We start from the raw sequence: 23,096 nt of genomic DNA, 5'->3' as shown, positions 1-23,096 counted from the left end.
TGTAATGGGCTACTGGGTTTTGTTGGGTTGGGCTTTTAGTTAAGTTACTTAACTCTTAAAAATATATATGTAGTAAATATGTATTACATAAATTCGGTTTTTTGGTTAACCGAAATAAAAAACTTAAAACTGAAAATCGAAACCAACCGATTTAACCGAAATCGAAATTAAAAAAAAATCAACTCGATCAGTTTCGACCAAATTATGCCCAAGCCTAATTAAAAGGACCGGCAATGAGTCATGAACTTACAATGTATATATCTAGGGTCAATGAAAATGCATCGGAGCTAAAATGTCAAATCTATCAAAATATATCATGAACATACGAAAATGAGCTTAAATATATCTATTATGTGTGAATGCTATGCACAAATTGACTCGTTAAGTTCCATGTTGCATATCCCCAGGTCCTAGTGAGTGAACCGGTTGGAGTCTCACGAGTTCCTCCAATTAATTGAGTCTTATATTTCTACTGTTAAACTAGGATCTTGGTTACTTGACTGAAAATAGAAGACTAAGGCCTTTGAGTGACTTTTTCAAAATATCTACGCTCACTCTCAACTGGACTTAGTTCATCTGGGGTTAGGTCACACCTAATTCGTGATAGTAATAATATACTTGTGATCCCTTCTCCCCACACATTTGAGTTGGTCTTAGCCTAATCCAATGTCTTGCTATAGAATATCTAAGATTCTAAAAAAAATTCAAAATATTTTTCAATCGTTAATTCAACTATTCAAGATGATGTGACTGTTAAGAAGGTGACTTGTCTATGATCGTAAAGTGATGGCAAGTCATGTTGATCCATATCAAAAAATATATATTTTACCTCCGCTTGTGTTTTGTTTGTAATGTAACCCGAATAAAGGAGGAGGGTTTACTGTTTTGTCCAATTCTTGATACAAAACCATGGAGAATGCTTGTGCAAGTATGTTTTTATTCTACTATCATATGTAGCTAGTTAGTGTAATTAGTGTGTGAAGGTAGCTAGTTATATCAAACTAATACGACTTAGTACCTTCCTCTGTATTTATTTTGTAGTTGTAAGGAAATAACTCAATTCTGAATTGATATCTGCCCAGTTGTTGAACTGAGAACTTTCTGCTAATATTTATGGCATATTTTGAATACACTGTTTGCCTATCAGTTTAAAAAAAATAAAACATATACACTGTTTACCTCTTAAACCTGCTATCCACAAACTTGTCCAATAGAAATTTATTTCATGATCCAACATATCAAGTTCAAGTATTCTATTCAGCATTAAACTTTCCCAAAATTGTCTAAAAGTAATAATCTTGCTAACTTACATTGTCATTTGCTTCCCCTACTTAAATAAGTGAAACAGCACTTCCACAAATAAGTAAAATAATGCAAAGAGTAGAAGAATGAAAACTATTGGGAAAAAAAAATTCTGCAAAAAGGGGTAATTAAGCAGATTGACAGACTTGGAATCTTGAAGTGCACGCTGTGAACAGTATGGTGCTGCTTCCAATAAAACTATATGCTAATGTGGTTAGGTCAGATTTTCAAGCTTCTCAATGTTGAACTAAGCACCGACAGCCTGCTGGGAGCTCTCTGCTTATAGTCTTTTTCCAATGCCATTGCCGACAGAGATTGAAGCTCTGGGCTCTCTTTATCCTCCTTGTTTCGTCCTTTAGTCAGTTGCCCGATGGCAGACGTACACTGGAAACAACACATTAAGTCAGAATCTCCAAGGGTCATCGGCAAACAACAAGAACCTACTTCATTTAGTTGTGCGGCTTATTAACAGTCTATGAATTTTTAAAACCTCCAGCATGTGTAGAATTTAATTAATGCAAATAAGTAGGGACATACAAGACCGGGACTGCAAGTTGGAAAACAGTCTACTAACTTGTATACAATGCAGAGTGCAATGAGTGCCTTGTATCTTTCAGTTTCTTCTGCGTTCATTTATAAGCAATTTCTTCTGTGTTCATTTATAAGCAGTTTCTTAAGTTTTTAAAAAAACTTAGAGCACTTACTATGATAATTTTCTTCACCACTAGATCATTTACATATAAAAGAACTGGTAAATTCATCACGGGTTAACAAAGCAAAAGAAATCATCAAGCATTATTTTGTCAAAATTAAGAAATGGAGATGAGTCAGATTCACTGACCAAACATATGCCAAAAAGTGCTCTGGTATTCTTGCCACCAGTCAAGTCTATGGTAGATGCATAATATTTCTTTGCCGTCTGAAGATTTTCTAGTCCACCAAGTGTATAGAGCACCTGTTAAAGCCGGGATGAAATGTAACGAGTGATTATTTTATGGCTATTATCAGAAAAATGCATGCCATGGTGGAAGCAAGTTCTTCAGAAAAATAACATGCAATCCAAAACAACCTTATTCTTAAATAAACAGTCTGTTTGCAAAAGCAATGGTTGTTCTCAAAATCTAACAATTGCCTGACCCATTCATCAGTTGGGTCACTTCGCTTCACACTATAGCTGTCACAATCCAAGCTCCCTTCACGTGCCAAGCCTCCCTCTTCTATCCCAGCTCGCCACAACCTTCACTCTCTCCCGTTCGCCATACAAACAGCCACCCCCTGCCCAGCTAGTCACTCCCTTATCCCACCTCACCAATCTTTCCCTAGAACCCCATCATACCCCTCTTCCACTTCATCCAGCACCCATTCATTCTACATCTCACTCTTCCACCACTCTATTCTGCCTCCTCTAGCTGGTCCCCCTCTTTCCTGTTACCAATCCTCCCCACCCTAAAATTTCCTACTCTTACCATCCTTTCCTATTTCCTCTTTTGTTTTTTTTTGTGTTGAGGGGGAGATTGATTTCTTTTCTCCTTTAGACTTTTTTGATAAGGTAAATAATTTTATTAAGAATTGAGGGAAACCCCATATACCAAAAGCATCCTTTAGATTTCTCTGAAGGATTTGTGGTTTGAAATCCACATTTTCTTTAACCATCATATCTAAAGATTTGTCGAGTTAGCTTCAAAAAATCGACACCCCCAACTTCTGCCATCAAAGAGGCAGAGGTCTTAGGCATTTCTCAAACTAGAAGAAAGATACATTTTGTTCAATAAACTAGGTCCAAGCCCAGATAAAGTGAAAAACAAATCCACTCCGAGCCCAGAGTCAGCATAACGCGAAAATATTTAGAGAATCAGATTGAATTCCAGAAAGCTCCTCCTCTCATCTTCTCCCTATTTCTGCACATTGATAGACATCCAGCTATCACTTCGATGTTCATTTCTAGTAAAACTTCTGAGTAAGCACAATAATCTGCACTGACAACTTCACTACTGAAAGAGACACAGAAAAACTGGTTGAATGGCAACCTAAACTCATGAGCTTCTCGTTGATAATAACACTTGCAGTTGGTAAAAATAGCTGCTAGAAAACCAAGTATAAATCAACCAACTTCCTTTTTATCCAATGATAGAGGTGGATGAGTGAAGCTTCATAAAAACACCCAGAATAGCATCTTAAGAGCAAGAACGAGATCACATTATTATTAATAATACCTCAAAAAGAAAAAAAAGAAAAAAAGATGCAGGCTCACAAGATTGCAATCTATTCTCAATGTACCTCAGCTAATAATTATTTTCAAAAAGCAGCGACAATATATGACTTGAGGATAATCTTACATCAGCGTAGGCTAGGTGATATAAAGGAACTGTAGGTTGAGACAAGATGAGCTCCTCATAGCAGAAAGCTGCTTGCTTGTACCTATATATGATATAACAGACAAACAATTTTCACTGGACAGGGCAATGCATGGATGAAACAGCAGCTAAAAGAAGGAATCAATGGAATAGAGTTGCCTCCAAGCCATTAGTCTTCCACTATGAACATGAGAATAAAAAATCTTACATTTGCAAGGAAACATATATTTCAGCAAGCTCTCTCCAAGCTTCATGATCAGCCATGAATCTACCAAAACAATGAAAGAAGTCAAGAACACGTTAAAGTCGCAACATATAAGTATTAATATGTGATGCATTTAGATTCTTCTTACAAGTCAAGATACTTGTTAAGCCAGTCAATTGCTGCTGATGTATTGCCTTGCGCCTTTGCCATGGCTACCCTCCTCTTATGTACAACCTAAAGGATATCAATAAGATACAGAAAAATATATTGCTTGAGCTTTGGAATCTTCTTCTTTTTCTTAAATTACATGAGAGTAATCACCGAGCCTCTGTACCATGAGCACAGATGTTTGGTCAATAATATGAGCATATAGATTTATGTTTGCACCAACTTTGTCAAAGCAACAAATGTATAAAGCAAAGGGCTTTAAAAACAAGGCTCAATTAAAACACACGATCTAGTGAAAAAAAGGTGCAGATAAAGAGAATATACAGACACACACATAATATGGATACATGTCGTGTGTGTACATATGTACATATTCTGTGTGTGCGCGTGTGTACTACAAGAATAAACTACTGTGAACATAACTAACAATTATATGGATAAAGAATTTAAAATCCTGCGAGTAGTATAGATATTGTCAACAAAAGTTAAAGAAACAAACAACAACAACAACAACATGTCCAGTGAAATCCCACTAGGTGGGGTCTGGGGAGGGTAAAGTGTACGCAGACCTTGCCACTACCTCGTGGAGGTAGAGAGGCTGTTTCCGGGAAAAAGTTAAAGAAAACATTTAAAAATTATGATTCTGAAACGAAGATACACTACTGAGTTTCTAATTCAGATTTAGTGGCTAGTTTTCTTATACTAGATTTTAACTTTTTATAAGTTATTTTGGGGCATATTTCCACATAATAATTATCTATTTTACAAGTAAACTAATTGAGCCAAATTAACAATATATGGTGAAATGTACTTGTCTATCTCAGACCTGATCAAATGGATTTTCCTCCAAAAGGCTTGAGTAAGCATTTTCTGCCTCTGACCATAATCCCCTGGCCTCAAGCAACATAGCTTCTAGCCTACCTGAGAATAAATCAAAATAATAACTCTTAGCTATTATTAAAAGGTCAAGCATACACGGAGGACACGGGAATCAGAACTACATACAATAACAACAAACCCAGTGTGAATCCCACAAGTGGGGTTCTGGACAGGGTGGTGAGTACGCTACCTTCCCCCTACCTTGTGAAGGTAGAGAGGTGGTTTCCGATAGACCCTCAGTTCAAGGGAATCTAGAACTACATAAAGGTTGAAAAATAAACATCAAGGAAAAAAATGTCTATTCTATATTGCTAAATGAAAATTTTGTTATTCCCAGTAACAATAATTTAATGATTGAGAACAGGACTGATGATCACTGTGGCAAAGGATGAAATATTGAGAAATCCTTCTAGGGCCACATGACATTTCAATAACTTTCTCATTTAAGCATGAACATATGATCTATGTAATGAGATACAAAGATACATTATTAAATAAAGGCAATGTTGTTGTAAAACGCTTTAATAAAACTAAAAGCAAAGTGCCCTCTGTTTTAAATGGATCATCAATAGTACTACCTGGACCATGACTACAATGAGAGTATTGAACCAGTACTTTCCAATATCAGATGGAAAGAGAGGCGCAGAATCTATTTGTTACATATTGCGTGGATTCTCTACTTTCGCTGTACCTCTTGTATTCAGAAGCTTCTGTATAATTAATATAAATACACTTTATACAAAAAGAAAAAAACTATTTCATAGTGTGTGTTGATGATGATAATGTTCAGCATTTTTAAAAAGCAAACATTAACCTGAGACAACATAAAATATGAACAGGGGCAACCAAATCCATATATGCCGATTAATTCAGTCTCGGTCTTTGAAGTACTTATTAGGCACATACAAAAGAACTGCCCCACCAATGTTTGTTACTGATGATATCTCTGTGAAGAGATATTATTAGATTTTTCTTCTCAAGAAGTTCAACTTCTTTACACTGTTTTTATACCACCATTGCGCCTTGGTCAAAATACTGCTTTAGAAAGCTTCATCGAAAGAAATATGTTGCTTTAAACCAGATAAATAGTTTCCTTAATCCTATAACACAATATGTCACCAATACCCCAGAATTCCAAGAAAACTGTAACTCAAAATAGAATTTTATAACTGAAAGCCAAAAAATCAAAGCATCAGGTTCTTATAACATCAATTCTAGTTTTTCTTATAAAGGTCATTATAATTCATTCAGCCTGACAATTAGAATTTTGGAACCTAAAATGCTTACCATTTATTTTGACAATCCAATTTTAGGCCATCATTAAAGAATATAACGTACTATCAGTTCCTTACTTTTTCCACTCCTTATACAGAGAGAGAGGGGGATCTTTATGTTTCATGATTTGCTTGTGTGTGATACCCTTCAGGAGTGACACATGAAACCAGAGGTAGAAGCTGTACCAACATAGTGATTCAAGGTTGCTAGCCACAGGTGCAGAAAATGCAAGCTACTAGAAATCAAGACAACAAGCATATACATTTATAGATCAAAAAGAACTCACCAACTCTTTTGCTCCCTGGAAACTTTCTTTGCAAAACCTTTATGCAGTCCTGCAGAAGTTCCCATAACATAAATTTCAAATTTTCGACATAATCATAAAGTGACAAGAGATTCATAAGAGAATCTCTAGCATATACGAACAAACAGTGAACGTGACTTGAAAAATAGCTAATGCATTTTGGTGATTATGGTTGACTACATGGTAACATTTACTTCATTACTCGGTATATTTAACCACATAGCCAATATAAGTCCACCAATTGAGTAATTGTAAGCTTAACTCTGCAGCTTTATAGGAAATAATGATATTTTCTAGATTTGAAAAACCGATGGTCAATTTGATGTGACATCCTTTAAATATTAGATTGTGCCGGAATGTTTCTCTTAATATTACATACAATCAAATCATAGCTATGAACTCAGGTACGGTATGATACATTTTACATTATTGTACTGTAAGAACATTGACTTTTGCTATCTAGGAATTTGAGCTAAGTAATCTGGGATCATTTGATTAAACTTCTATTAGCATGGCTACTGCAACTCAGATAATTAGAAAATAAACTAAATGGAAAAATCATGCAAGACTGCAGAGTTAACCCCGAAGAAGAAACAAAATTTTACTTCGAGATAACAGGAAATATGTTTTTACCTTTGCCACATCAATAGATTGACAATCCATAGCTGCAACAGCGACCTGTTCATATAGGGTCCATTCTGCAATATTTGGGTTGCAGAGAATAAAGGTTTATCAGAGATTTCATCCAGTCACATGATGCTAGAACGAAGTCTATGGACCAATCAATCAAAAACAATAACAAAAAGAGAGAGATACCACAGGTCCCAAAACCCAAAATCTCAACTTCGACACGAACCAATTCTTCAATTTGCCACTTTCATGGATCCTAGACTACCCAAATCAGTACAAAAACTCAAGTTTTCCAGTCCCAAAATATTACCCAATTGCCACTAACTTGAATCCTAGAAAACCCAAATTAGTACAAGATCTCAAATTCCCCAGTTCCCAATTGTAGTTAATTTCCACTATCTTCAATCGTAAACAACCAAATCAAGCAAACCAAACAAACAAAGATCAAAAACAGGATTTCCACCTTATGGGTCAAGTTAGATATACCTTCAGGTCCAAGAGCAGATCTCTTTTTGGAATCATTGAGAATGGAGAGCCCATGCTTCAACACCATATCAGATCGACGGAGCTTGAGTTTATGGACAAGACAAAGATATTCCCAAACACCTCCCCCTCCATTCTCTACTTGATTCTCCAATCTGTTCACCTCTTCTTCTTCTGTTCTTGTTACCATCTTCTTCTTCTTCTTCTTACCCTCTATTCAATTCTCCCCCTACTTCAAAGTGCTGCTTATGCTGCTGCTGTGGCCGTGTTGTGCAGGGTATCTACTAGGGAAGGCCAGGCCGGTTTTTTGGATCTGCTTTTGTTTGACTACCCCCACACTGCCCACTGCCCCCTCTCTAATCTCACATGCTATGAAAAAGACGATTTTACCCCCCTATTTTATTAAATTGTGATTTTTTTTAATCATTAAATATAAGATAATTATCATTTGACTAATCTATCTTTTTCGATAAGAAATTACTTAAATTTATATGAATATATATCCTTGTAAAAGTTTCACTATTTCAATGTGTTTACCTTGTATACAATAGTTACAAATTATTACGGTTAGAGGGGTGAAAAAATCGTTAACCACTGACTAGAAATATTAAGATCTCATAGTTCACATGCTTTAGAAGTTTCATTATAAGTGGACACTCAAAATTGGATGTTCAAAGAAGGATCCATTGGAATTTTGAGTATTAAGTGTTGTTAGACTTAAAACAAGAAGTTACTGAAAATGAATATTTTTGAACATTTGATGTTCCCTTGTTTTATGGGCAAATCTGGTAAATCACCCAGCTTTAAACTCAACATAAGACATAATTCTAAAGCCAGAGTCATCTTTAACCATAGAAACTCTGTAGTTAATTATTTGCCATTTCTAGACAATTATTTTTTCTCATAAATCCTTGCACACTATCTACTACAATGGAAAAAGATTTGGATTACATGTTTTGTTCAAACAATGAAATGAAATGAGAAGTACATTTTTCAGGGTCTGCTCATGTTAGCTTCTCTCTACATATGTAGTAAACTATAGTGCTACCTGCTTATTTTCCTACTCTACAAAATTCCAAGGTCAATTCATCAGAAAGGACAAGGTACAACAAAACTCTACATTTTGCCTAACCATGCTCCATTGTTAGTTCATAATCCTTCAACCAATCGACCACTACACAAAGATATGGCTACAACAGTCCACTTCGACACATTCTCGCGTGGGATGACCAAGAAATAGTCCGCTATACAGCTCACATTGATGAGGACCTACGCTTAGATTGTCGTTTCCGCTATACAATTTACCTCCAGCATTGTTTCGAGTCTAATTCTCTATAGCCTCTTGTGGTTTCAAGTGCCTTATTCTTCTCATTTTCCCTTTTATCTTGATACCGGTGGTGTTCAGGCCAGCTTGTGCATCTTGATAGCTCGAATATTCCACAGGCTATATCCCACCGGCATATGTACTGAAGAACTCAGCCCTTCAAGGCTTAAGACAGATGAGGAGAAGTCGCCTAGCAGTTTTCCGTCTCAGCTGGAATTTCAACACTGATCTCCAGTAGTTAAGCGCTTAACTTTTCTCTTTTCTAGAGCACTTCACACTTCATCTGCAAAATACAATTTACTTTTAAACTATTGTACTACTAAAACTCACGGAATGCTCATTACAAGATTATGAAGCAATTCCTGACACCAAAAAAAGGAATTGATTTTTGGCATGAACAATAATAATCATGTGAAACTTCCGAAGTGCCGGTCACATCATACCTATCGTTCTCTTGACAGTTCAAAGCAGGCTGGCCGAAGAGAATAGTATTTTAAGTATTATAATCATCACATGTTCAGGCAAGGAGAGTGTACCTAGCATTTGGAATAAGCAAGAGTATAGATCCTCTTGATGTTCAAGAAGTGGCTGCTTGCAAGCTGGAATCCATGGCTTTAAGGCAAAAAGTGAGTTATGTCTAATTGATAGTGGCTTGGCTCTCTTTGCTTTATGTCAAAATCAGCTGCAGGATAATACGAATAGGAAGAAGTTAGTGAGTTTGTGTTAATATTACAAAGTACTAAACTTCTATACAATGCCTAATAGAGTGAAGTTTTACCTTATCCAGTGATCCTTATTGAATAATACTTGCACGTTACGTTCTACCCTTCTTATTCCACGAAAATTCTAGGAACCCTGACATGAGCAACTTGAGAAATGGTTAAAAGGTATTAAGATGATGGTCTGTTTTGAATGCAATTCAATGAGTGTGCGCATACTCATAGGTTTGAATGAGCAAAACATTTTTTTTTCATTTAATTTGCAAAAAGAAGCCAGATTACAGAATGCCATCAAGTGATAACTTCATTAAGTTGATATCTTTTCCCTATTTGTCTACTGATCCAAAAATTAAGAAATAAAGCAAATCTGGTACCTTTTCCTTTGGTTGCTGCTTTTTTGCAGCAGATTGTAGAGAGGTGGACCTGCGAACTCATGACACCAGTCAAATTGCAAGCACCAACAGCGGCAGCATTACCTGGTTTTATGGTAAGCAAATTCAATTTCAGAATTCAGAGGCATAAACACAGAACCAATGCATGATGTTGATAGCACATACATAAAAGACAGTTAGCCTGTTCAGAATTCATCGTCATTTTTACTTCGCGTATCAAACAGTTCATCCAATACATAATAGAGCTCCACAGAAGTATTAAAATAACATTAGTTGGTAGAAAAACTATATTTTCATTCTATCCAGCTTAGTTTTGCATAGGTTACCTCTTTAACATCTTCTATATCTTTTGAACTTTGGAACGAGATGGATATACTGTCCTTTATCCACCATATGTCTTATTACTTCATGAGCTTTAGACAGCTTTCCAGCATTTTTCAAGTAACTGACTAAAGTACTATACACCATAAAATTTGGATTACAACCCCTCAATTCCATTTCTTTCACCATCATGCACGCCTCATCAAATTTCTCAGCCATACAGAGCCCACGGATCATGGAATTGTAAGTAAACACATTTGGCAACTGCCCATTGACGATCATGTCAGTAAATAATTCTTGAGCTTTATCAAGTTCCCCAGCCACAACATATCCTGTTATCATAACAGTGTAACACACAACATCAGGCACACAGCCTTGCCTAATCATCTCTTCAAAGAAATATTTGCATGCATCCAAATTACCGGCCCGACTTAGCCCATCAATCAAAGTGGTAAAATGGAGAATGCTTGGTTCATAACCAACTTCTTTCATGTGGTTTAGAAGGTTGACTGCTGCTAGCGGTTTGTCTCCTTTACCAAGAACATGAAGAAGGATGTTAAATGTGTAAAAATCGGGTGAAAACCCATTCCGACCCATTTCATCTAATAATCTATGAAACTGATCCAGCTTTCCCAGCCTATATTTCGAGCATAGCAGAATGTTATAAGTTAAAATATCAGGAATATGACCTTCAACCAACATTTGTTGATACACCCACTCAATTAACCTGTACTGATTTACACCCAGAAGGGAATGCAAAATTGCATTAAATGAATGCCTGAATGGTCTATAATTGAATGTCTTTGACTTAATAAACCTCTCTACTACTTTTCTAGCCAAACCTGCCTCTCCACAAGTACATATCAACAAATTAAATGTCCTAGCAGTTGTAGGGTATCCTTTCTCAATCATCTCATCTACTAATCTCCACATAGCCTTGAATTCGTCAGACTCTGCAAAAATCTTCATTATCAGATGGTATGAATTTGCTGTATGTCGGTAATTTTCTTGTTGACCAGACCATACAAAAAACTTGTACCCCAGCTTTGCACACCTATTTTTATTTGCATAATTTATTGTTTTCAAGATACCTAGAAGAACCTCTCTCACAAGCAGGCTTGAAACTGTAATATGAGAATTATCTAAAGCTGCTTTTGCATCAAATCCTGGACCATCTTGTTGAAGAATTTCAAGAATCATACTAGCCTCATTTCTCACTTTCTCAATAAAGTTGTGCCTACTTGAAAATTTTTGTTGGAAATGGCCTTCATAGCAGCCGTTGATTCCAATAAAGTCAACATTATCTTTCATATTATTATCGGAGTTCATACTCTTCCAGCTCTCGTTCAAGTAATCCTCGATTTTTCCAAAACCATTTCCAGTGCCATCAGTGTTAGATTGTTGATTACATAAAAACCGTGAAAAGCTGCTAAAATATGAGAATCTTTGAATAACTCTTTGACCAAAGAGAGCTACAGAATACATGCTAGTCTCTTGAAAATACAATAACAAGAAACGATAGTGAACAAGCCATCACTTTCTCTGCATACAAGAAAGGAAAAAGACGCATGACATCAGTTAAAATAACCAAACATATTATCATTATAGATTCCACTAGATATTAATAACTCAAATAAAATTCTTTAATTACCACTACACAACCTAGCCCATTTGTGTTCACTTAGCTTTTCAATCTCATTATTCACAAGCATTGAATTTTTCAGAAAACATATATAAGAATTAATAACATCATTTTACATTTATCTGAATGCTTATTGAACAATTACAAATTCATGTTGCACTACTACTTAAATAAAAAATCTTTTAATTATTCAATTAGGCAAAGCATAAAGAAGTAAAAAGATCCTTCTCTGAGAAAATGCAAAAGTCCTATGAGTCTCTTTTAAGATAAGCATATGAATTGCTTATTAGAGAAAAGATATTTCATATGCATTAGTGGCTATACCTTAGGATTATCTTTTTTTCTTTCTCATGTACTCATACAAGATTATAAGTAATCACATCAGGCAGAATATGCATATAGATAGAGGACAAAAAAGAAAAGAAAAATGTGGCATTACATAGTAAAGGTAGATCATTTGATCATTCCTTATTCTGACATGAACACCAAATGCAGGTGACCACAACATGACTACTGAATGTGTTAAGGGGGAATTAGGTAGACCAAAAATCATATTAAGGAAAGATGCCTTAAAGGATCTATAATGTCTTGTAATTCTTAAGAACTTAGTGAAGAACATAACACAAGCATAATATCCATATAGGATCCTGCACTGAAACCACTTAACCGAGGGGAAGCATAAAGTATTTCGCACTTAGCTCAGGGCTTTAACAATCTCCTTTAGTTTCAACTAAAGTTCTCTTTAAGAATCTGTGGTATACCCTGGTCCTGGATTTAGGTTAAATTACCTTTTCTCCATCAAAAGCAACGACAACAACTCTGCTTCAACCCCCATCTAGTTGGAGTCTACTATACGCACCGTCATTTTTCATTAACCATTTCGCTCACTATAGGTATTTTTCATTCCAATACTTAAAAATTTCTCTTTGAGGAATAACGAAGGTTCTCCACCAGTAAGGATTCTTTAAATTTCATACTTATCCCCACTCTGTCATATAGTGCCTCTCCAAACTCCGTCAAACACCGGACTTAGTGTAACTGTATTAAGTTGTGCTACAGAACCTAGGTAAGCAAGACATTCTATCCTTACCAAATTGCTCCAAGTCTACCTTAGAATCTATCAATGGAAACTAAATCGTATTAGAATCTTCAAATCACATCTCTTCAAACAGAGAGAAAATGCAAGAAAACCCCTGCACCCCACCCCAACAAAAAAACCAAAATACTTAAAGCTGAAACCTTTATCCCTTTAGCTACCTCGACAACAAATCTGTAGGGTCTAGATATACATATATCTACACTAATGTGCAAATGCAGGAAAAAATACAGATCTTGTAATAAGCTCGAAACCAAAAGAATCATTGAAATAGCTCAGAAAATTGTGGAAAGCAAGGGAAGAAACCTACAGATTGAAAGAAATATAGGGCTATTAAGGAGGGAGTCATTGACGGAGCGAACGAGGGAGCATCGACCGGCGGTTACCGGTGCCGGAAGCATCGGCCGGCGGGAGAAGTTGAAGTAGCAGTGGTGATTGAGTTTGTTTGGGGGCTCCAAAGGCTGCGCAGAGTGAAGAGCGAAAGGGAGCAAAGGTTATAGTGATGCTTTCTAAGTGTTATTTAAATGCTGAAAATTGTTTTGTAAAATTAATTAGATATATTTTAAATATTTTTCTTCAAATAAAATTCTCTATTATTAGTTGGGTAATTTGGCTATCATTTTTTCACATGTGGAAAATAATACTCTTATATTTTTTTTATATATATATTGAATGAATTCAATGTAAATAAAATAACACTCCATACTAATAACATTTATGTATTAATTTTTTTTTAAAAAAACAAAAAAATTCATTATGATTTCACTTATTTTAGTTACCTAACTTTATAAATCTCATTTATTTTGTAGTATCAATTTCAATCTTAAAGATATTAAGAAAGAATTTTCAAATTTAGAAAGTAAAAGCAATATTTTGTATTATTTTATCCTGTATTATACTAGTAGTAAACGTTGTGGTAAATTTGTTCTTTGTTTGAGATTATTAGAATTTATATTTATTTTTTAACATACTTATTATTATGAGAAATGAAAAAGAAAATGGAAATATAGTAACAATTATTTTTTTATGAAAAGTGAAGATTATTATGTTACATAGTGTTAATTCATGGTGTATTTCTTTATTCTTATAATTCCACCTTTTCAGATCAACGCCTATGTCACATGGCTTATTTACCCATAAATCATTCCAGAAAAATAATTGGAAAAAACAAAATATGCATTTGCTTAAATTTTAAACCATAATTGAGAACAAAAAGCACAAATATGTCCGGGAGGTGTACATATAGACCGATGAAAAAGTTCAGTCAATTAGAATAAACAATTTCAAACAAAGATGATATAGTATTAAACAAAGTAGAATTCTTGAAAAATTACACCAAATAAAATCTTGATACAATAAATCAAATTGATGGAGATCTCACGGATCTTACTTAAATCTCCAAAGATAAATATTAGGAATTATTAATAAAAAAAAAGAACACACAACAAACAAAGCTGGTCATTTTGGGAAGCATAAAAGGAAATGGAAACCCCCAAAACTGGGAAATGATTGAAAAGAATGGATTTGACTACTAGTAGTAGGTTGGTGGTGGGGGAGATGGTGATGGGGGTGGAGGTGAAGCATAGGTAGCAGGTTCCTCGTACTTTTCAGGTGGTGGCGGTGAAGCATAGGTGACAGGTTCCTCATACTTCTCAGGTGGTGGTGGTGAGGCATAGGTTGGTGTTTCTTTGTAGTACGGTGGTGGTGGAGGTGAGTAGTATGTAGGTGATTGTTCATAGGTCTTTGGAGGAGGTGGAGAATTGTAATAAGTTGGCGGTTGCTCGTAGTATTTTGGTGGAGGTGGAGGTGACTTGTAGTAAACTGGTGACTTGTAGTATTTTGTTGGTGAAGGTGACTTGTAGTATTTAGATGGAGTGGGTGATTTGTAATATTTTGTTGGGGATGGTGATTTGTAGTAATAGTGTGTTGATGGAGTAGGTGACTTGTAGTACTTTGCTGGAGATGGGGACTTGTAGTACTTTGCGGGAGATGGGGACTTGTAGTAATACTTAGAAGGAGCGGGTGATTTGTAATAATGCTTTGAAGGAGTTGGGGACTTGTAGTAATACTTTGTTGCAACCGGTGACTTGTAGTAGTGCTTTGAAGGAACATGTGACTTGTAATATTTTGTTGGTGATGGCGATTTGTAATAAGCGTGCTTTGAAGGTGCTGGTGACTTGTAGTAATAATGTGATGGATAAGGTTTCTTGTAATAAGGAGTGGGCACATGATAGTTGGATGGAGATGGTGATTTGTAATACTTGTTAGAGTTGTGAGAAGGTGAGGGTGAAGTATACTCAGAAGAGTAATCAGCAACAACTGTGCTGGCTACTAAGCAAATTGCCAAAGCAACTGTCAGAAAAGACCATTTCCCCAACTTCCCTAAGCTTTCCATTTTGATTCGTAACAAATTATACTTGGAGAAGTGAAGGATAGAACTAAAGACTTGTGTTGCATAGATGAATAGGGAGTTCTGGCTTTTATAGAGCAAAATGACGCTATTTTCAACATTAATGTAATAGCATTAATTGCCTACTTGCCCACTAATCTGAGAGCAAGGTCCAAATAAAAACTTTAATCAGTACTAAGTGGTAGCCATTATCTGCTGACAAATGATAATTCAAATAAAAATATTTAAAAAATATAAACAAAGAGGATATATGCACAAGAAAGTAGTTAAAGATAGACTATTTCTTAACAATAAACAGAACAAAGAAATGGGGGCATTTTCTTTGTTGTTTTCTCAATGCCAGAATCTGTAAGTTGACTTATAATCTAGAGTTTGGCATTGGGCATTGTCCCCATCTCAAAATAAAAGCAGAAGAAGAACAATACTGTAATGGCCATCAGCAATGGGGCTCCTATACCAACAAAGTCTATATGAGATCACGTCAAAGTGACCAGAAAAAACAGAAATTTCGAAAATTGTTACAAAATGTTTCTGTTATAAATTCCAATGTGTTAAAAATTAAGAAATGCTATACATATTGGCACTCTGGTTCGGTTTCAGATCAACTCTTTTCAGTTTAATACCACAAGAAACCTAGTTGGATAATATTTCACCTTGAATACAAGTGATCTCAAGAGATTAAACAAAAGAAGGAACAAAACATCCAACCAAAATAGATAGACTTATTTAACTATTATCTGATAGGTTTGAGTGACTTTGAATGCATCACTCTTGCTCAGATGTGTTTAAAATTAACGACTGAGGCAGTAACTCCTCTCTCGACCAGACAAGAGAAGTAGAGCATAGTGCCATGCCAAACATCTCGCTGTAAAATCACATTCATCAGACGACTTGTGATACATTAAACAGACGATGTTCTTTTCAAGACTTCTTCATGGTGCTCATCCTCCAGTTCCCTAGTTGTTAAAAATTCCAAAAAGAAAATTAGTTTTACTAATTACACGATTCAAGCTGGGTATACATAATTATGCAGAAAAATGGATGTGCACATCATATGGTTTCATTCTGTAAATATGATTTCCGAATGATTAGATGCTTGTAAATAATGGGATTGAGTACTAAATGAACACTAATGGGCTGGTTGTGTAGGCTTACTATGAGTTTGGTAAACACCAAAGTACTTATAAGTCAAGTATTTGTAAGTTAAATCAGTCAAAACCATAGTTGGCCATCACCAACTCATGATTTTGCACCTTACACTTTTGGTTCGATAAAATATTTTACTATTTTATCCTTAATATTTTTTTTCTAATTTTCAAAGTATCTTTCCCAAAACAGAACTGCTAACTTTCTCTTCATTTTGTATCCCATTGTTCTTCCTCCTCTTTACAAGAATACTCCTAAATTATAACATTTTATAAACTTTTTAAGGATATTCTAATCATTCTAACAAAAGAACATTTTTATTCCAACAATTCTATCCAAACACGTAATTATTCAATTATAAAATCAGTTCCAGCACTTAAAATTTATTAGTTATTTACAATCAACTAATCCAAACGGGCTCTTACATAGGGCTAATTCATGGAGTCTTTATTTATTTTGTAATTCAACCTTTAAAGATCACATTATATCATTTCCTACTGATAATTCTCTAAGAAAAATAATGGTAAAAAAAGATGCATACCCCTAAATTTAAATTCTCCTAATTCCTTTATTGTTATGTTTATTTTATATGATTTATTTCTCAAAAGCTGATAAGTACAATAACAATCCAAAATACAGTAATACCCACTAAGTCAAACAAGAAAATTTGTTGTGCACGGACATATCCTGCACCTTTCCTCATTCTTTTTTCTTTTGTCTTGTTTACCTTTTGTAATAAATAAGTTATGAACCATAATTGAGAAGAAAATCATCTAGAGACAATAAACTGAGATGCCCCTCAGATATATTAGACAAAGAGAAGATTGTACTGAGCAAAGTATAATTCTTGATGAAATACACAAAAAAAAAAATCTTGACACAATAAGCCAAACTGATGGAGATCTCAACGATCTTACTTAAATCTCCAAGAATAAATATTACATATTATTAAAACAAAAGAGCATACAACAAGCAAAGCTGGTCTTATTTGGAAACACAGTTTTTTGGCAAAGGAAGTGAAAATCTTCCGATGAAGGATGAAAGAGAGTTAATAGGTCATGGAGATGATGGGAAATGATTGACGATAATGATTTGAATGTTAGTAGGTTGGTGACGGGGGTGGAGGTGAAGAAGCATAGGTGATGGATTGCTTGTATTTCTCAGGTGGTGGCGGTGAGGCATAGGTTGGTGTTTGCTCGTAGTAAGGTGGTGGTGGTGGTGAATAGTATGATGGTGATTGTTCATAGGTCTTTGGAGGAGGTGGTGAATTGTAGGTCGAAGGTGATTGTTCGTAGGATTTTGGAGGAGGTGGAGGAGATTTATAGGAAGGTGTAGATTCTGAGTAGTATGGTGGAGGTGGAGACTTGTAATAAGTTGGTGATTGCTCGTAGTATTTTGGTGGAGATTTGTAAGATGATGGTGATTATTCATAGTATTTTGGTGGGGGAGGAGGTGAGTTGTAGTAAGAAGGTGATTGCTCATAGTATTTTGGTGGAGGTGGAGGTGACTTGTAGTACGAAGGTGATTTCTCGTAATAAGTTGGTGGTGGTGGGGGAGACTTGTAATATTTTGTTGGTGAAGGAGACTCGTAGTATTTAAATGGAGTGGGTGATTTGTAATATTTTGTTGGGGATGGTGACATGTAGTAATAGTGTGTTGACGGAGTAGGCGACTTGTAGTACTTTGCTGGTGAGGGGGACTTATAATACTTTGTGGGTGATAGGGACTTGTAGTACTTTGCAGGCGCTGGGGATTTGTAGTACTTTACAGGGGATGGGGACTTGTAGTAATGCTCTGAAGGAGTGGGTGACTTGTAATAGTGCTTTGAAGGAGTAGGCGATTTGTAGTAATGCTTTGAAGGAACATGTGACTTGTAATATTTTGTTGGATAGTGCGATTTGTAATATTTTGCAGGTAATGGTGACTAGTAATAAGTGTGCTTTGAAGGTGCTAGTGATTTGTAGTAATAGTGTGATGGATATGGCTTCTTGTAATAAGTAGTGGGTACATGATAGTTGGATGGAGATGGTGATTTGTAGTACTTGTTAGAGTTGTGAGACGGTGAGGGAGAAGTATACCCATAAGAGTAATCAGCAACAACAGTGCAGGCTACTAAGCAAATTGCCAAAGCAACTGTTAGAAAAGACCATTTCCCCAACTTCCCTAAGTTTTCCATTTTGATTTGGAACAAATAATACCCAGAGAAGTGAAGGATAAATTAAGGACTTGTGTTGCATAATTGAGTAGGGAACTCTGGTTTTTATAGAGCAAAGTAACACCCTTCTCAACATTAATGTAACAGCAGCTTAGTTGCCCACTTGCCAACTAAGCTGAGAGAAAGATCCTAATAAAGACCTGATCAATACTAAGTGGGGGCATTATCTGCTGACAAATGATAATTAAAATAAAAACAAAGAGGATCTATATACCAGAAAGTAGTTAACAATAAATGGGGGTATTTTCTTTGTTGTTTTCTCAATGCCAGAATCTGTAGGTTGAGTTTATAATCTAGAGTTTGACATTACCCCTATCTCAGAATAAAAGCAGAAGAAGAACAAAAATTCAACAGCTCTCAGCACTGGGCTCCTGTCTATATAAGATCATGTTAAAGCTACCAGAAAACACAGAGATTTTGAAAATTGCTACAAAATGTTTATGTTATAAATTTCCAATGTGTTAAAATTCAAGAAATGCTATACATATTGTCAGTTTGGTTTGGTTTCAGATTAATACAAGAAGAAACCTATTTGGATAATATGTCACCTCGAGTACAGCATTCTCAAAAAAAAAATATAACCTCGAGTACAAGAGATCAAACAAAAGAAGGAACAAAACTTCCAACCAAAATAAATGCCGACTTATATTACTGTTATCTGACAAGGTTTAAGTAACTTTGATTGTATTTATTTGGGTAACTAACTAGCTTGATCTTTTTCACTTCGACTTGTAAAATGAAACTCACATTTTTTGCTCAGAAGTATTTAAAATTAACGAATGAGGCAGTAACTCCTCTCCCTCTCTCAAAACCATATAAAAACCAGACAAGAGAAGTAGAGCATAGTGCAAGGCCTAACATCTTGCTGAAAAATCACATTCATCAGACGACTTATGGTACATGAAGTAGACGGTGTTCTTTACACAACTTCTTCAATGATGCTCCCCATGATCATCCTTCTAGGAGAAAAGGCAAATTCCTATGATCTCTTTTAAATTAGCATATGAATTGCTTTTTCGAAAAAAGCATTAGTAGCCTGTACTTATACCTTAGCATTATACTTTTTTCTTTTTTCATGAACAAAAAGACAAGATTAGAAGTAATCACATCAGGTAGAATTTGCACACAGATAGAGGACAAACAAGAAAAGAAAAAATGGCATGGGATTGTAAAAGAAGATGGTTTGATCATGTCCTACTCCTACGTGGACACCAAATGCAGGGGTACACAACATGAAAACTGAATATGTTAAGGGGAATAAGGTAGACCAAAAATCATATAGAGGAAAGTTGCCTTAAAGGATCTACAATCTCTTGGATTTCATACGAACTTAGTATTGAACACAACACAAGCCTAATATCCATATAGGTGTGTGCAGTGAAGCCACTTAACTGAGGCAAAGTGAAAAACCTATTTCGCACTTACATAACACAACTTGGTACACTTACATTAGGCCGGTGTTTGACATGAATCTTCTTAGTTTGGAGAGGGATTACATGATAAGGGTTAAGTACAAAATTTAAGAATCTTTATTGGTGGAGAACCCTTAATTCTATCTAAAAGATCAAATTAAACAGTATTACAACAACAACAACAGTAACAACAACATACCCAATGTAATCCCAAGGTCTGGGGAGCGTGGTGTGTACGCACCCTTAACCCTACCTTGAGACAAAGCAAAGAGGTTATTTCCAGTAGATCATCGGCTCAAGTAAAACATAACACAAATCAAGTATGTAAAGCAAATACAATAATGAAGAAGCCATACCCGAAACAATGGAGAAGAGAACTGTAGCAACAGCATAAGGAAACAAGACAACACTCGACTATTCACTAACCTTACCTAATCCTCGACTTACATATCTTACTATCTACGGTCATGTCCTTAGTAAGATACAAATGTGTCACCTCTCCTAACACCTCTTCGACCTACCTATACATCCCCACATAACCACCATAGTCAATCTCTCACGCCTCCTCACTGGGACATCCGTGCATCTCCAATGAGGGCTCATATAAGTATTGAAATGAAAAAAAAAAAATACTATAGGGACTGAAATGGTAAATGGGGACTCATATAGCTGACCCTAACTAGTTGACATTGAAGCATAATTGTTGTTGCTGATAAAGAAAAGGATGCATAACCTAAATCCAGGATCAATGTACGCCACAGTCCTCCAAGTCCGAAGAGCACTTACACTGAACATAAGCAACGCCAACTAAGGGAGACTATTGGCAGGGGAATGGAACCTAGGCATTTCAAGCAAAATACTTTATCCTTACCAAATTGAGAATATACCAACGGAAAATGTATGTATTAGAATCCTCGACAATCCAAAATACTTAAGCAGTTACCTTTACCCCTATAACAGCTCGATAACAAATCTGTACAGTCATATATCAACACTACTGTGCAAATGCAGGAGAAAAGACAGATAAAATAAACTCGAAACCAAACAAACGATTGAAATATCTCAGAAAATTGTCGAAAGAGTAGAAAAGGCAAGGGGAAAGAACCTACAAGTAGAAGAAACATAGGAGTAAAAAGGAAGGAGCCATTGATGCAGCAGGCGAGGGAGCATCGACCAGCGGCGAACGGCGACGGAAGCATCAGCCGGCGGGAGAAGTTGAAATAGCACCGGTAATTGTAGTGTCGATTTTAAAATAATATTGAAAAACAATTTTCATATTTAGAAGGTGAATGCAACACTTTTTATTCTTTATCTTATTCTAGTTACCTAACTTTATTATTTAGTAGTATCGATATCAGTATTTTGCAGTATCGATTTCAATATTAAGAAACAATATTCAAATTTTGAAGGTAAAAATAATATTTTATATTATTTATTTCTATATTATATTAGTTGTAAGCTTTGTGGTAAATTTTAAGAATGTCAATGGGATGGTTTGGTCAGTTATTTAAAAAAAAATATACCATCTCAATTTTTTTTATATATTTTATAATGTATAACTAAAATTAGATTTTTTAAAACTATCAAAATCATATTGGTTTCTCTTCGTATTGGTACAATTCAATTAATTTTTATTTTTTATTTATTTTAAAAATATCACCTCAAAATATACTATTATCAAAATACTTCTACCGCTTCTTGAAAAAGTACTTCAATTCTTCACCAAAAAGTCAAGAATGTAAAACATTGTTGCCGTATTGTTTGATCTTAAAAATTTAATAAGAGTTCTTGCATAGGTTTTGTCGTATTGTTTGATGGAGTACCCATTATAGTATATTCTTTTAATTGTAAACATAATTAAGTAAATGCTAATTAAAGAGCAAAGACCTAAAGTCGTCCAGTCACCATAGGTCTAGGACTTCAGTTATATTTATATTTGAAAAATATTATAAAATATATTTATATATTAAATTTGACATATTGTTCATATATAAAATATATTTATATACATGTAAGGTATTTGATTCGGTTCGGAATTTTTTTTATAAATTAAAAAAAATGTCCCTATTGTTTGAGACGGTTATACACTTGAATAAAAGTCCATGATTTTATTGAGAAAATGATATAAATCTATTCGATTCGATTAAGTTCGATTGGTTCGGTCAATTGCACCCCTAATACATTTGTTCTTTCTTTGAGCTTATTAAAATTTATATTTATTTTCAAACATATTATTATTATGAGAAATGAAAAAGAGTGGAAATACAGTTACGATTGTTTTTTTTTTATGAAAAGTGAATATTATTGTGTCACATAGTGTTAATTCCTGGTGTATTTATTCATTTTATATTTTCACCTTTTCATATCAACGTTGTGTCCTTTATTTTACTCTCCAAATATAGAGTTCTCTATTTTTTCAACAATCAACTCCAACCCAATTCTCTATTTTACTCTCTAAAAAGAAATCTTTTTCTCTCTCCTCAATATTATATTATTATTTCTATTTCATTCTTATTTTCTTATTTCATAATATAAATCCTTTATTTCTTTTTTCCCAGATAATTACTTTATATAATTTTTAATGTGATATGAAATTATACTTTATTCTAAATTTTTAAATAACATAAATTGCAAGAAAATATGATATAATACATAAATTAGGGGACAAATTCAAATAAAAGTGACATACAATTACATAAACACTCAATTTTCAAAATTATTACGTTGCTCCCATAAATGCTCTATTAATACATTACGGAGTTCAAAATGAGCATTTTTGTCCTTAATTTTTTTATGTCTAGCTAAAAATTGTTCAAACC

The 23,096-nt window shown here is 34.8% G+C and overlaps 3 protein-coding genes, 1 long non-coding RNA gene and 1 pseudogene across 5 annotated transcripts; all 5 read right to left on the bottom strand.

Annotated features, from left to right (window-relative positions):
* Positions 1–1,303: 1,303 nt before the first annotated feature.
* Positions 1,304–7,874, bottom strand: LOC102596649 (ER membrane protein complex subunit 2-like). Its single transcript, NM_001288673.1, is given in 9 exon segments — positions 1,304–1,686; positions 2,144–2,257; positions 3,639–3,720; positions 3,865–3,924; positions 4,010–4,095; positions 4,856–4,950; positions 6,470–6,518; positions 7,121–7,185; positions 7,604–7,874. Coding segments are annotated over 9 exon segments (903 nt in total). The 5' UTR covers positions 7,791–7,874; the 3' UTR covers positions 1,304–1,521.
* Positions 7,875–8,523: 649 nt separating this feature from the next.
* On the bottom strand, positions 8,524–13,601 carry LOC102596322 (pentatricopeptide repeat-containing protein At3g60050-like). Of its 2 annotated transcripts, none has more exons than XM_015308925.1 (6): positions 13,405–13,601; positions 10,362–11,898; positions 10,018–10,119; positions 9,703–9,792; positions 9,461–9,606; positions 8,524–9,207 (listed from the first exon to the last, which is right to left on the bottom strand). In XM_015308925.1, exon 2 carries the CDS (start codon positions 11,839–11,841, stop codon positions 10,366–10,368), a length of 1,476 nt encoding a protein of 491 aa, XP_015164411.1. In that variant the 5' UTR covers positions 11,842–11,898; positions 13,405–13,601; the 3' UTR covers positions 8,524–9,207; positions 9,461–9,606; positions 9,703–9,792; positions 10,018–10,119; positions 10,362–10,365. The 2 variants fall into 2 exon arrangements, with proteins under 2 accessions (XP_015164411.1, XP_006347788.1); XM_006347726.2 differs by having other exon boundaries at positions 9,703–9,779.
* A 774-nt stretch (positions 13,602–14,375) lies between these two features.
* LOC102591552 (extensin-2-like) lies at positions 14,376–15,527 on the bottom strand. The gene has a single exon (XM_006347796.2). The coding sequence runs from the start codon at positions 15,487–15,489 to the stop codon at positions 14,626–14,628; it is 864 nt and encodes a 287-aa protein (XP_006347858.1). The 5' UTR covers positions 15,490–15,527; the 3' UTR covers positions 14,376–14,625.
* A 492-nt stretch (positions 15,528–16,019) lies between these two features.
* On the bottom strand, positions 16,020–21,535 carry LOC107060715 (uncharacterized). The gene is made up of 2 exons (XR_001473489.1): positions 21,387–21,535; positions 16,020–16,460 (listed from the first exon to the last, which is right to left on the bottom strand). It is a non-coding gene; the product is annotated as an uncharacterized lncRNA (long non-coding RNA).
* Positions 17,570–19,366, bottom strand: LOC102591227 (extensin-2-like; annotated as a pseudogene).
* Positions 21,536–23,096: the final 1,561 nt, after the last annotated feature.

Source organism: Solanum tuberosum, unplaced genomic scaffold, assembly GCF_000226075.1.
Source record: "Solanum tuberosum cultivar DM 1-3 516 R44 unplaced genomic scaffold, SolTub_3.0 scf00092, whole genome shotgun sequence".
Lineage (NCBI taxonomy): Eukaryota > Viridiplantae > Streptophyta > Magnoliopsida > Solanales > Solanaceae > Solanum > Solanum tuberosum.
This window is presented reverse-complemented; position numbering and strand designations above follow the sequence as displayed.